Source organism: Balaenoptera acutorostrata, chromosome 14 (genome assembly GCF_949987535.1).
Source record: "Balaenoptera acutorostrata chromosome 14, mBalAcu1.1, whole genome shotgun sequence".
NCBI classification, from domain to species: Eukaryota; Metazoa; Chordata; class Mammalia; order Artiodactyla; family Balaenopteridae; genus Balaenoptera; species Balaenoptera acutorostrata.
The window spans coordinates 7,456,849-7,472,069 of record NC_080077.1 but is presented as its reverse complement, the minus strand read 5'-3'; the positions used below and the strand labels follow the sequence as shown (position 1 = coordinate 7,472,069).

The 15,221-nt window shown below is 41.8% G+C and overlaps 1 protein-coding gene across 3 annotated transcripts in view; it reads left to right on the top strand.

Moving 5' to 3' along the window:
• The first annotated feature begins 1,679 nt into the window (after nt 1–1,679).
• MAP3K4 (mitogen-activated protein kinase kinase kinase 4) overlaps nt 1,680–15,221 on the top strand; it is a 109,901-nt gene continuing 96,359 nt past the window's right edge. For 2 of the 3 annotated variants that reach the window (XM_057527998.1, XM_057527995.1), the window contains exon 1: nt 2,388–2,575. In XM_057527998.1, the coding sequence (XP_057383981.1) occupies nt 2,412–2,575 (164 nt within the window). In that variant the 5' untranslated portion in view covers nt 2,388–2,411. Of the gene's footprint in view, nt 2,004–2,387; nt 2,576–15,221 lie in introns of those variants that run through there. The other variant, XM_057527996.1, reaches the window with a different exon arrangement.

Here is a 15,221-nt window from a genome sequence, read left to right as displayed (position 1 = left end):
TTTACAAGCGGGGAGACCTGAGGACAGGCCCCAGGTTGACTGTCTTCAGGAGTTATTTGTGAGCTATAACCGATTCAAACTATTACAATACTTAAAGATGTGTTAGTGAGGATAAAGTTAAGTGATTTGGTCATACCACTGTTTCAAAAGAAAATTTGAAATTCAGTAAGTAAGAAGTTATCACAATTTTCTTTTGAAATAGTGCTATGACCAAATCATTTAACTTTATTCTGACCAATCTGTGTAAAATAGCATTGTCCCCTCCAGCCTCTTCCCAGCTTACTTTTCTCCATAGCAGTTATCACCCGCTGATATGCTAAGTATTTACTTGTTTGTTTTTCTTTTGTCCTCTCTCTTCCCCTTACTCATCTAGGATGTTATCTCTACCAGAAAAAGACTTTGTTTTGCTTACTACTATATCCCCAGCGTCTAGCTTAGTTCCTGGCACATATATGCATTTAGTAAGTATTTGTTGAATAAGTTTTTTTGAGTAAATAAAATGAATGTCAATTTGGAAATTCAGCACTATCAGGTCATATAATAATAGACTATCTTAATAAAGAAAATAGACTGAAAAAGTTCTCAAACTACAGAGAAATTTCTGTAACGTACTTTGAATGCACTATAGCTAATTTCACACATGTATGTGAAATACACGAATATGTATATACAGTATAATGTACTTACGAATGCGACATAGCTAACTGGCCTTTAAATATAATCATATTTAAACTTTTCCATCTTGGCCACTTTTCTTACCAACGTTTAATCAAAACGTGTATTTTACATATTCAAGCTCCACCAAATGAGCTTTTGAAAACCAGTGCATTTGAATGAATAGAAATGTACTTAATTTTAAATGATACTGTTTTTGAATTAACTCTGGACTTCACCTTAAGGGAAATTTTGTAAATATTTGCAAATTAAAACTGTGAAGCCTCAGATGCTCTCTGAGTACATGAGGCGGTGATATTTCAACAGTATTTTTATAACTCTGAAATAATCTTTAGAACTGTTTTCTTTTTTTTTTTTTTCCTTTAGTGTAGGAGCACTCCAGCCCGAGTTTCTGGAACATCAATACCCCCTCTTGTGATCCAGAGGTTAGAAGGTTAGATCAGTGTTCTTTCCCGGCCTGTTGATAGCAGGGTAACTTTAATGTTCTGCATTTCCAGAGTCTCTGTTTACACAGTCTCAGAACCCTGAGTCTTGTGTGTGTGTTGAAGATTGCTCTTTCATCGGAGTGCACCCCCGACCCCCCAGGACTCACAGGTCTCCCAAAGCCTCCACGCCCGCGCGTGAGCGGTGAGCGTTACATCCACCCCTGTTTCTGAGGATAGCATCTACGTTTGGCGACGATCCTCTTGCTAAAGTTCACAAAGCACTTAAAAGTCAGGAGTCGCCGCCTAAGCCAGGCCGCGATGCCCTTCCCGGGGCCCTCGGTGCACGCCCCACGCCGACCACCTGGGAGCACCGGCGCGCACAGCCCACCGCACACTCCCCGCGAGCGGAGCCAGACGGCGGCGAGGCCCGGCCCCCGGGGCAGAGCGCTGCTACCCCAACCTGCTAGCTGTCTGCCGCCCGGTCTCCCACGCCTCCACCCCTCCCCTCCCCTCCCTTCCCTTCCCTTCCCCGCCGGTCCATCCCGGCGCCCGCCGCCGCCTCCCTGGGAAGCTTGTCCCTCGCCGCCCGCCGTAGCCCGGCGCTGCCCGGTCGCCGTCTCCAAGATGGCCGCGGCGCGAGCGGCTCCTGCGGCGGGCTAGAGGCGGAGGCGGAGCCGAGTCACTCCTGCACTCCGGGGCTCCGGTCCCCCGCGCCAGGCTGCAGCTTACTGCCCGCCGCGGCCATGCGGGGCTCCGTGCACGGATGAGAGAAGCCGCCGCCGCCGCCGAGCTGGTCCCGCCGCCCGCCTTCGCCGCCACTCCCGCCGCCGCCATGGAGGAGCCGCCGCCGCCGCCGCCGCCGGCGGAACCCGAACCCGAGCCGGAGCGCTGCCGGGCGGCGAAGTGAGTGGGGCTGCCGCGGCGGGCCCGGCGCAGAAAGCGGGTCTCGTCCTGGCCCGAGCTCGGTCGGGGGCCCGAGGGGGCGTGGGGGCCTCTGCTTCCCGCCAGGTGGTGCGGGAGCGTCCAGGCTGCCGGGCCGGAGGGGCGGGGTGCAGCCCTGCACGGAGGGCACGGCGGCCGGGTCGGCCCAGGGACCTCTGCCGGGGCGCCGCGGGTCCGGCCGAGCGCTCAGCCCGCCGGCCCTCCCTGCAGCTTCGCCGCGCGCCGGGAATGCGGCGGGGCGGGAGTGTAGCGGGGGCGCCCCTGGTCCTGCCGGGACTGGGACCCCCCTCCCCTCCCCCTTCCCCTTCCCCCTCCAAGGCTTCCGAACCGGCGCCGCGCTGAAACTACGCCCCTCGTTACTAAGCGAAAATGCTACCTCCCCTTCGCCCCCGCTCGAGTAAAGAGGTAGACGCTCGTGAAGCAGATGCACACTGGCTGTTTCCCCTTCGTTCTCCTCCTGCCCTCCGTTTGTCTCCCCCCGAGTGTGCCTGCTGTCTCTCCTGTGAGAAACTGCATCTAGGCTGTGCAAACAGGTTGGTTTCTCTTTCTTAGGGCCCTTTCCCGGCCGTGAGTAGTAGCGTTGTGCAGATTGTTGCTCACACGTGCACATCAAGTGAAGGATTGATTTGTCCAAAACTTTGCTCCCACAGGGAGCTCTAATATGGAACTTTGGTACCCAAAGCATTCGTTGCATTCTGTTCCCTAGGGGCTCTATTAATGAATTCTTATGTCATTTTTCTGATCGGGAGATGAAATTCACCATAACTAAGAATTTCCCTCTTATATGCCTCCGTTTGTATGTTCAAATGCCCTCTTACCCCTGTCTTTTGCATCCCAGTGTAAACTTGCAAACTGCTGCCCCCTGTCCCCTGTAATGAAAATGTTTCCACGTCTCCTCTTGCATCTTGCTGTCTTGCTCTGTAGTTGCAGGAATAAGGGAGTTAAGTGTCCTCTTTCTTTTTCCTCCTTAAAGAAATTTTAAACAAAGTCTGCAGCTGTAGTTAGAACTGAATACAGGAACCACATTCGTGCTTCTTATGACCCAGTCGGCCCAAACAGATTTGTTTTGTTTTTATAAGCTGTGAAGAAAGTCGTTCTTCATTTTCCTTAACTCTGAGGTACTTCCGAGATACTCTTGTGAACTTTTAGGGAACACCTTCTCTAAATAATGGTACATGGTGTAATGAGAATTCATTTTGGTCCTTTGGAATACATCTCACATTTTTAGAACTTTTGTCAGAAAGTTTATCATATAAATTTGTTAGTAGATTCATACTTTGAGTATTTTGACTCCTTTAAGTTTTTCTTTAAAAATAATAATAGCGAACACTTACTAATCGTTTAAAATGTGCCATTTCCTTTGCTTCTATTAACCCATTTAATCTTGACCAACAACCTTATGAGGAACATACTATTACTGTCTCTTTTTAAGATGAGGAAACTGAGTCACAAAGTTAAGTGTTTTGTCCAAGGTTTCACAGTTAGTGCTGAACTCAGGTCTGGCTGCACATTCCCTGCTCTTAACCGCCATGAAGAAGAGAGTTGATTTCATTGTACAAACGGGCAGATCAGAAGTTATAATTCTGTATAACTATAATTTGGGAAAAAATGGATGTGAACATCCTTAGGTAAAAGGAACAGAGAGAACTGCAAATGTGCTGTAAAAAATGACTGTTTCTCTAATGATAAAAAGAAACCTTGAGTTTTCAGCCAGGTGTCTGTCTTTGTTATAGTAGAAATAGGTCAGGATAATCGGCTTCATCCAACTTTAAGTGAACAGCAGTGTACGAACAAGAAGATCTTAGAAGTATTTTTCTTAGCAACATTGCAGTTAATTTTACAATAGCAAATCTGTAAAACATTACTTGACAAAGCTGTTATTTTTTCTTTTATATGCCCTCATTGTCACCACCACCTTTTTAATACACAGAGCTGACCTCTGACCAACTTACTGTAGATCATTAGTAAAAGATGCTTCAGGAGTTCTGCAGTTGTTTATTTGAATTTCTTTTACTTAGGTTTTTAACCATTTTAAAGAAGCTCAACATGCATTTTCAAATAATGCTAGATGCCACATTTAACGCATAGGAGACCAATAATGTGACTTGTGCTACTAGGTTAACTGGTTTGGGGACAGACCAGAATAAAGCTCCATCTGCCATCTTTGTTCATGCACTTCCTGTCGATGTGTCATTGATTAGGAAGGCTGATCGGATGCACAGGTCTTTTGTGGAAAGCAGGCCGGCATTGTTGGCCAGTGCAGCAGTGCGGCAGGTGCCAGCCCAGTACATCTGCGCAGCGCGTGCTGACGTGAGAGTTATGCAATGGCAGGGGAACACAAAACAGGTTGAGAAGCGATAGTGCTCTTATGGTTTTACTGCCTGTTGTCAGTGGTGGATACTTCTTGTCCTTGTTTTTGATAAATAATTCATGATAAGGATAGCAGTTGTTATTGTTAGTGATTAAACTTAGAAATAAGCATTCCTTATAATTTCTTTTTTAAGCTTCTGGGTCAGTTGTAGGAGGATCCTGAGATTATAAGGAGAGCTTTTAAAACTAATTTGGAACAATTTACTTTTGTGATTTCTTGAATCTGCACTTAAAGAAAACGCAGATCTTGGCTATTAAGGCTGATAGGAGACTGCTCCTATCTCCTGTAAGCTTTCATAAAAATGTTTATGTTAAAAATAGCCTCCTTGGGCTTCCCTGGTGGCGCAGTGGTTAAGAATCCGCCTGCCAAATGCAGGGGACACAGGTTCAAGCCCTGGTCCGGGAAGATCCCACATGCCGCGGAGCAACTAAACCCGTGCGCCACAGCTACTGAGCCTGCACTCTAGAGCCTGTGAGCCACGACTACTGAGCCTGCGTGCTGCAACTACTGAAGCCTGCGTGCCTAGAGCCCGTGCTCCGCAACAAGAGAAGCCACCGCAATGAGAAGCCCGCGCAGCGCAACCAAGAGTAGCCCCCGCTCGCCGCAACTAGAGAAAGCCCGCGCGCAGCAACGAAAACCCAGTGCAGCCAAAAATAAATAAAAATAAATAAATTTATTTAAAAAAATAGCCTCCTTGTTCTCATTTATTGACCCGTGTAAAGTACTTGTTACATGAAATAACTTTTTTAAACCAGTGACTTTATTTACTTTTTATAATATGGTTCTTATAAGTTCATTTGAAAAAATGGGTTTCACTACTAAAAAAGTACTTCAATATTCTGTCCCTCCTAGGTGATTTGATCTCTCCCTCTCCTTGAATGTCCCCTTGGAGCCTGCTTGTTTCAGTCTTGCCATTGGATGTCACTTATCTATTCTCCTTAGCGAAACCCACCTTACGGTGCAGCTGCAGGCTCTCCCGGCAGCATCAGTGATGGGCGTGGCTTGAGACCCTTACTGGGGGAGATACCGTTGGCAGGGGTGGCTTTAGGCAGAGAAGCAGGGACCACACAGCAGTAACAAAGGGCTCCAGTGATAGCAGAAGCTCCTTCATGTTCTGAAATAGGGACAGCTCGTCTTTCAAGAAGGACTTTGTGGTTCCCTTTAGTTGTCATATTGTTAGAAGTTGCGTCTACTTCTTTCACGTGCGTTCTCTTAATGTCTTGTAAATCTTGTTCTGAGCCCTACTGAAATAAGGGGCTATAAAGTCTTGATTGTTTACTGGATACATTGCCTTAATAACTTCCTGTTACTTAATAATTCCTCATTCTTCAGTGATTATCATTTTTACTCCTAGCATGCTGTTGTTTTAGCCTTCGCATTTGACCGGGTGGTATGTATCGTTTATAAAGACACTTTGATGCCTCCAGTCAGTAGGCCATTGGAAATAATTTCTTTAAAGAGAAAATGGGGGAAATGTTAGAAAAAGAGTTTGGCCAGTGACTGCTGTGGGTCTTTATAAGCTGGCATTCCCTGGGCAGCATAAGGTAAGCAAGGTCCAGGTACTGTGCTTCAGCTCCTACTTGGCTTTGTCTGTACCTGGTGGGTCAGTATATTCTCTTGCCTGTAGAAAGCCAAAGTATAATTAAGAGCTTGATTGGTAAGCATGACATCAGCTAGGGAAGTTAGTTGAATGATCTTAGTGACTAATGTTAACAGACCAGGTTGGCTTGCATCCCTAACAGGCGTACCCCCTGCTTCTAGGATGAGAGGCAGGTGACAAGAGTCTTACTCTTAGGTTTTCATTTCCCTAGACTTCACACAAGCTGTTGTTTTTTTTTTTCCCTCTGGTCACTAACCTCCCTCAATTTGTTAGGTTATAGTGTGTTTGTTTTTAATCTTCAGTCTTACTTTAATTAGATTATGACAAACCTTGCTTTTCCTGCTTTACTTTGAGGTATATTGTATCCTTGTCCCTTAAAGACGTCTGTTTAAAAAACCCTCAGTGGTAGATTTTGACTAATGGTAAGTCTCAGAGGATCACCTAACTGTCTTCACCCTCCTCATAATCCACTCCTCTGACCCTGCCCCCGACAAAGAATCCTTTGGCGTAGTTTCTGAAAAAGGTGTGGCAAAGATGTCAGTGGTTGGTGCTTTCATAAAATGTTTTTTGACTCTTGTGAGTATTGTGTTCAAAAAAGATCATGATGGTATGTGGTTTTTCTGGATTTGTCATAATATTAAATTTATTTTTTCTTTTTAATAAATTTATTTATTTTTGGCTGCGTTGGGTCTTTGTTGCTGTGTGCGGGCTTTCTCTAGTTGCGGCGAGCGGGGGCTACTCTTCCTTGCGGTGTGCAGGCTTCTCATTGCAGTGGCTTCTCTTTGTGGAGCACGGACTCTAGGTGCGCAGGCTTCAGTAGTTGTGGCATGCAGGCTCAGTAGTTGTGGCTTGCAGGCTCTAGAGTGCAGGCTCAGTAGTTGTGGCGCACAGGCTTAGTTGCTCCGTGGCATGTGGGATCTTTCCAGACCAGGGATCGAACCCGTGTCCCCTGCATTGGCAGGTGGATTCTTAACCACTGTGCCACCAGGGAAGTCTGTAAAATTAAATTTAAAAAATTTAGACCTACACGAGAATTCTGTGCAGCTATTAAAAACCATGTTTTTAAGGAATATTCAGTGACATGGGCAAATGCTCATGATATAATTCCTTCTAGGTAAGTCTTCATACAAGTGGGACCTGAGTATCTACTTTTAAAGAGATTCTCAGGTACTTCAGATTTATACATACCCACCACTGTGTTCAATGAGAAAAGCAGATTATACAACAGCATGTGCAGAAGATGGTAGCCAGTATTTGACGTGGCTGCTCAGCTCGTATACATCTCCCCACCAGCTGTGACTGTCCTGCCCCCTCACCCAACCCCGTGGCCTCCCCTCTCTTGATTCTAGCTCCATGGTGCAGATTGGAGCTGCCCTCGGCTTATGCACTCCTGGCTATAGGGATGGGCGCTTGATGCAAGCCAGGCCATTCGAGTTTTTTCCTAGGATTTTTCAAATTGGAGCTGGGGGACAGAAAAGCTCTTTTTAGTAACTGAAATGTATACTGTGGAGTCCTGAGCCTAGAGCTAGCTCCCTGAAGCTGTAGTCACCATCTCATAGAGAACTCGTTTGGTTTCAGACAGTGACGTTGAACCGCAGAGAAAAGAAGAGACCAAAAGAAGTCTTTGGCTATTGTCCTTTTATGCTACATTCACCCCCATTTTTCTCTTGATTTGATATGTGAATTGATAAATTCTTTATTTCTGCATAAACTATTAATAATTTGAGTTGGGCTTCTTAAAATCCTTATACTTAGTATGAACCCATTAAAGAAAAAGTATATATGTGTCTAGAAAAAAGGTTGAAGGGATACATCCTACTTTTTTCCTAAAATTTTTTACAATGAACGTTACATGTTTTTACTTTACAATAAAAAGCTAGAGAGCCCAAATTCCTGTACATTTATAATTTTAAGTCTCTTTACTTTGCATTGTTCCTAAAATTGAAATTGATGAGATTCTATATGTTATATAAAGAGACTATTGTTGCCAAATTTTAAATTAATTTAAATTTTCCTTTTTAAAATTTTAGTATAGGTGCACTATCTGAGCTGACGATATCCATTTGGTTTTCTTTAATTATTTAGTTCATCCTGGATAACAGAGTTTGTAGTTGAGATACAAGCAACAGCAGCAGTAACAAAGGGCTTGCTCTATGGTGGCCTTTACAGTCGTAGAATTATGACTTCGATCTATAACTATATTCTCAACATGTATGTTATGTTAAAATACTGTCCCCTTTTTAAGAGGCATGGTTGAAACCACTGTATTTTAAAAGGAACGTTATTTCTCTGGAAAGTAGGTGTGGTAGGTACAGTCATATTTCCCACAGACCTCACACTCATGTATGGAGTGCAAGTTGCCTTTAGATATTTATTCACTAATGGCATAGGCAAAATGAAAATTTATTTTTGACCTGTAAGAACACTCATTTGTCGTATTTTGCAGACATCAGTAGAAGTGTTAGTCTCATGGATCATATGGATGCCCAATGTTTATAAAGTAGCAGGGAGAGATATTAAGAATATATTAGGCATTCTTTCAAACGCATTTCATAAGAGGATTTCATTTCAGCATAATTTCAGAAGAAATCAGCGTTCTGTGGAAAAAAGTAGATGCTAAGCTTTAAAGCTGATCAGATTTGATGTTTTCAGTGGAGCCTTTTTTTTTTTCTTTTTGCATGTGAGCAGGCTATTTGAGGATACTGCTGAACTGTAGAATGTTCTCAACAGGGCTTATTAGAGGACAACTAGTTTGGAGATGTAAAATTAATAGAAATTGTCAACCTTTTTAGTCTTTCAGTGGAAATAGTTTGGAAGAAAATTTAATACATGCATTAATTTTATTGTACCATTAAAATTCTGAAGTCTTTTTGTGTAGGAACATAAAAATATAGGTATAACTTGGTTTTCTCACAAAATTTTTTTTAAAATAAATTTATTTATTTATTTTTTGGCTGTGTTGGGTTTTTGTTGCTGTGCACGGGCTTTCTCTAGTTGCAGCGAGCAGGGGCTACTTTTCATTGTGGTGCGCGGGCTTCTCATTGCGGTGGCTTCTCTTGTTGTGGAGCACAGGTGCTAGGCGTGTGGGCTTCAGTACTTGCGGTGTGCGGGCTCAGTAGTTGTGGCTCGCGGGCTCTAGAGCGCGAGTAGTTGTGGCGCACGGGCTTAGTTGCTCCGTGGCATGTGGGATCTTCCTGGACCAGGGCATCTGAGCCATGCCCTTCATTTCAGAGGTGAGAAAACCAGCCTACAGAGGCTGCAGCTTCCCCAGGGTCACAGCCTAGGACCCAGGTCTCCAGGCTCTTGCCTCCCGTTCCTTCTGTCACACTGTGCTCCCGTTAGTGTCCAGAGCTAAAGGTGCTCTTCAGCTCAGGCCCAACACACCAACCATGGATGGAATACTATGTTTTCTGGATTAATTGGACTTTACAGGGTGGAGAAGTGATGAAAGATTCGCTTTCAGAAAAAGAAAAAAAAATGCAAAAAAAACACCCAACCCTGAAATCTCCCCCAAACTCATTGTACGCAACTTTTTTCCCATGAAACTTTATTTCAAGTTCACAGAATAAAGAGGTGCCAACGCTCAAACCGTTTTAGAGATCTTGTTATTTTTTTCTGTGCTCAGTCTTTAGGTCAATCAGGCAGTAAGATTGTAATTTCTGTCTTGGGGTGGTGATGTTGAAACTCTGGCTGTGATTGTGACCTATGGTAGGAAATATGTTTTACAACAGTATGTGGGTGCTGTATAACTGAAACAAAAATTTATGAAACAATGTTTGACCTTGTAATATATGATATATGCTGATAATTCTTGTTTTGTTCTCTTCTACTAAAAAAATTGTTCATCATGACTCATTAAGTTGATTTTATTATCCACAAATGGGTTGTGACCCTTATTTTGAAAAACACGGCTCTACCAAAATTTTTAAAAGATGCTATTGTAAATACTTTGTCCTTTGTCCCTTGAGATTGAATCAGGAGAACAAGCATTGTGCTTATCCACTAAATGATCAAAAGGCATTTTGAAGAAGCTAGGCACGATTTGGATCCAACTGTTTCTTCTTTGAAAACAGCATTATTTCCCAAAGACAAGAAGAAGAATGCATCTTATCCTTGTGTCTCAAGGTTGTTCTCTTGGTTGCTTATCCTTAAACACAAGGGTTGTAAAGATGAGTTTAAAATTTGGTATTAATTTTACAGTAAAATTTGGGTTGGAATATATGAGTACATTAGATAATTTGTTCATTTTTCTCTGAAACACTAATATGTATTTTAATTTTTTTTCAAGTAGAGCAGTCCTCAAGAAAAGAAAAAAAAGGAACTCATTCTCTCCTGCTCTGTGTGTGTGTGTGTATGTGTGTGTGTGTGTTAGGGTACAGCAGTTTTCACTGCAGTGAAGTATATTTTTATTTTTTTTAAAAATTTATTTATTTATTTATTTATTTATTTATTTTTTGGCTGCATTGGGTTTTCATTGCTGCACGCGGGCTTTCTCTAGTTGCGGCGAGCGGGGGCTACTCTTCGTTGCAGTGCGCAGGCTTCAGTAGTTGTGGCTCATGGGCTCTAGAGTGCAGTCTCAGTAGCTGTGGTGCACGGGCTTAGTTGCTCTGCAACATGTGGAATCTTCACGGACCAGGGCTGGAACCCGTGTCCCCTGCATTGGCAGGTGGATTCTTAACCACTGCGCCACCAGGGAAGTCCCCAAGTATATTTTTAAGAAAAGGATGACCTGGGGTGTTATATTTTGCTCTCCTTCTTTGCCTTGTTAATTCTTCCTCCTCCTCCTGGTCTTCTTTTAAGCATTGCTTACTTCAGGGTCAGCCTTCCCTTGACCTCATACCCCTTCACTATAAGTTAGATTAAGTCCTTCTGTTCTGAGTCTTCCTAGTTCCGGTGGTTTGGCCTCAATAGCCATCAGACTCCAGGAGGGCAGGGACGTGGTTGTTTGGCTCACTTTTAGGTCTCAGTTCCTGGCACAGTGTCTAATGATTGGTAGGCTCTCCACAGGTACTTGTTGGATGGAGGAGGCAGTGGATATATTGGAGGGCACAGCGGTGTTGGTACTAGACAGACAGGCTTTGAATCTTACCTTTTAATTAGTAGCCTCTGATTTGGGGAAAGTTACTTAACTTCTCTCAGAGTCAGTTTGCTCATTTGAAAATCAAATAATAATAGCACCTCCTTCGTAGGTTGTAACTAAATTAAATGAGATAATGGCCTTTTATATAAAGTGCTCAGTAATTGTTAGCTCTCTTTATTAATTTCTTTTCTCTTTATATTTTCATTTAAAGTGAAAAGGGAGGAAGTCCATTGTAATTAATTTTCATAAAAAGCCATCAAGTATGTTTTGAGGCTAGGTACATTTTAAAATAGCTGCAGTAATCTTTATTCAAGAAACATTTGTTTTTTCTATGTCTGTTGAAGTCATAGGAGAAAGAGGATTTGGGGACCTGGCTTTTCCAAATTCCCTCTTTTGCTTCAACTGTGATTACTTTGCATATTGTTCCTAAAGGTGTTTGGAATTTTGGCGCAAGGGTCATAAATCATGCCACTAAAATCAGAAGTGTTAACACTACAGGTTGAATGACTCCTTTAGGTCATTAGGCACAGCTCAGTCTTTTTTCTCTGGAACTTCTTTTTAGTTGTTTGTTTAACTTGACATGTCTTTACAACTTAGATTACTACTGTTTTCATTTTTTTAAATGTTATGCATTATGTTTAAGAGTAATATTTTCCAAATTGGTCTAGCTGTTGCCTTAGAAAAGTGAATGAAATCACTTTTCTAAATCAGTTAGAAATCTCTCTGATTATAAAAGTAACACGTGTCAATTGTAGAAAAATCTGAAAAGTATAAAGAAGAAAATAGCCAGTCATAATCCTACCATCTAAAAATAGTCACCATTAACATTTTGGCATATTTCTTTCCTGGGCTTTACCTCTTTACCTCTGTGTGTGTGTGTGTGTGAGATTTATATATTGGTTTGGCCAAAGAGTTCGTTCGTTTTTTTCCCCTGTTAAGATGGCTCTAGCAGTGCTTAGTTGTCTTTAATTTCATTCCAGACAATCTTGTTAGGTTGTATTGTGACATATACCCTAACATATCCGCATGCATTTAAAGAAAAATTGGTGGATTTTTGTGTAGCCATTTTAATATTGCAGGTGGAAGGAAAAAAGCAACATTTTCAGCATATTATGCTTTATTATTTCAAGAAAGGTAGAAACGCAACTGAAACACAAAAAAAGATTTGTATGGTGTGTGGAGAAGGTGCTGTAACTGACTGAATGTGTCAAAAGTGGTTTGCGAAATTTCGTGTTGGAGACTTCTCGCTGGACGATGCTCCATGGTCAGGTAGACCAGTTGAAGTCGATTGTTCTCATTAATTGAAAACAATCAGTGTTATACCACGAGGGAGATAACCGAATTCTCAAAATACCCGAATCAAGCATTGAAATTCACTTGCACCAGCTTGGTTACATTAATCGCTTTGATGTTCGGGTTCCACATAAGTTAAGTGTATTTCCGCATGCGATTCTCTACTGAAACGTAAGGAAAACGTTCCGTTTATAAAACAAATTGTGACGGGTGATGAAAAGTGGATACTGTACAATAATGTGGGATGGAAGAGATCGTGGGGCAAGCGAAATGAACCACCACCAACCACAGCAAAGGCTGGTCTTCATACAAAGAAGGTGATGTTGTGTATATGGTGGGATTGGAAGGGAGTCCTCTATTATGAGCTCCTTCTGGAAAACCAAACGATTAGTTCCAACAAGTACTGCTCCTAATTAGACCAACTGAAAGCAGCACTCGTCAAAAAGCGTCCAGAATTAGTCAACAGAAAATGCATAATCTTCCATCAGGATAACGCAAGACCGCATGTTTCTTTGATGACCAGGCAAAAACTGTTACAGCTTGACTGGGAAGTTCTGATTCATCCGCCATTTCCACCACACATTGCACCTTCGGATTTCCATTTTTTTCTGTCTTTACAAAATTCTCTTAATGGAAATATTTCAATTCCCTGGAAGACTGTAAGAGGCACCTGGAACAGTTCTTTGCTCAAAAAGGTAAAAAGTTTTGGGAAGATGGAATTATGAAGTTGCCTGAAAAATGGCAGAAGGTAGTGGAACAAAAGGGTGAATATGCTGTTCAATAGAGTTCTTGGTGAAAATGAAGAATGTGTCTTTTATTTTTACTTAAAAACGGAAGGAACTTTTTGGCCAACCCAATATGTATATTACATATATTTTATATATATATATATATATAATATATATATATATATAATATATATATATATATATATAAATTTCCCCTCCATACATTTTATCTTTAGAAGCTACCATATCATGAGCACTTTCCCATGTTTTAAACATATTTAATGACAAACAATATTCCTCTTTATTGGAATACTGTAATTTAACTGTTTTTGAATTACTTTGACTAGAGTTCTATAAATCCTGACTCATTCCACTGGTGTGATCTCAGAGTTGTTTAAAGAGGCCATCGGAAGCCTGTACCTGAAAGTATAATACATGGGAGAGTCCTTTTCCACAGGCCCTGAGATGGCCCTTCTTTGTTGAAGACAGGCACCCTGGACTGTAGCTGATGCTAGATGCTTTCAGGGAAGCAGCCGAGTAAAACAAGCACCTATCCGTAGGTGATGGAAAACTTAAAGTGGGATGGAGTGATTCTTATTACATAGTATTGGGGGTAATCTGTGTCTGCCAGTGGGAGCCTCTGTTGTGTAGCAACTGCCTCCTGACTCCCATTGAGTGTTTTCTGATGTTTCTATTCCAGGAAGCTGCTTGTGATCTTAATTAATTTAACTAGTCCTTTGTTGGACTTTTAGGGTGTTTCCATTTCTTTAGCTATTATAAACAACAATGTTATGAACATTCTTTTTGGCTCAGTCTTTATGTATATCCAAGATATTTTATTAGGATAAAATCCTGGAAATGGAATTGCAATATTAAAGAGTATACCTATATATATTTTAGGTATAATCTGTTCCTCTGTAAGTACAGAATTTTACATATTGAATTATATATCATAGAGGCAACTATATAGGCACTTAACAGAATTTGATAATACAAAGATGAAAGAGAAAGAGAGGCCAGTTGACCAATTAGGTGAGACCTGGTAGTTTCCCTCAGGTTTTTTTATTTTAAATTTTTGTGTAATATTTGCTGTTGTATAATGTAACACAGACATTTGTATAATATATATATGAAATGCGTAGCATGATAAATTATCTAGAAGTGAACTTGCTCTTGTAAAGATCACCTGTGTGAAGAAAGCAGCATCCTAGAGACCCCTTCTGCCCCCCGCACGGTCACTACCCTCCTCTCCTCATTGCCCTGACACTTAGTGATATTTCACATCTTTCATGCAACATGATGTTCATGAGATTCACCTATGTTGTTTTGGGTGATAGTGGTTCTTTTATTTTTGTTACTATAAAGTACTTCATTGTGTAAATGTATCACAGGGTGTTTTTATTCACTCAGGGTTTTGCGGGGGTTTGTTTTTTACCATTGTAATCATTTTTAGGTGTTCAGCTTAGTAGTGTTTAAGTATATTCATTCACACTGTGGCAGATCTCCAGAACTCTTCATCTTGCAAAACGGAGACTGTGCCCAGTAAATAACAACTCCCCTCCCCTCTCCCCTACCCCCTGGTCCAGGGAGCTTTCTGGGTTGGAGATCTCCCTACCCTTAGATTTAGCTAGAAGTAGGAGGGAGGCCATGAATTTCACTTAAAGTCTGTTTGTGAGCAGACCTTTCAGTACATCCCTACACAAATTTGCCACTCAACGGTAGCTAAATTTGAAACTCCTTTAAGCTTAAGGTCCAGGCCAAATAGACCTCATCCACACTGAACATCTTTCCCGTTCCTGAACATGGCATCTTTTTTCTCAACTTCTTGCCTTTGAGTAGATTGGTTCCTGTGTATCAACTGCCCTTTCCTCTCTTTTCTACTGCAGTCATTTCAAATGGCACTTGTCTTCTGAATATTCTCACACTCTCCTAGGCAGATACATAATACTTGTATTATGTGTAAGTGTAGCGTAAAACATGCCCTGTCTTCAAGGAATTTATAATTTAGTTAAGGAGAAGAGATAAGGTAAATGGAAGCTTTATAATTCATGGTCTGGTGCAGAAGTGGTGATAAATATACATCTATCATCTACCTGTGTACCATCAT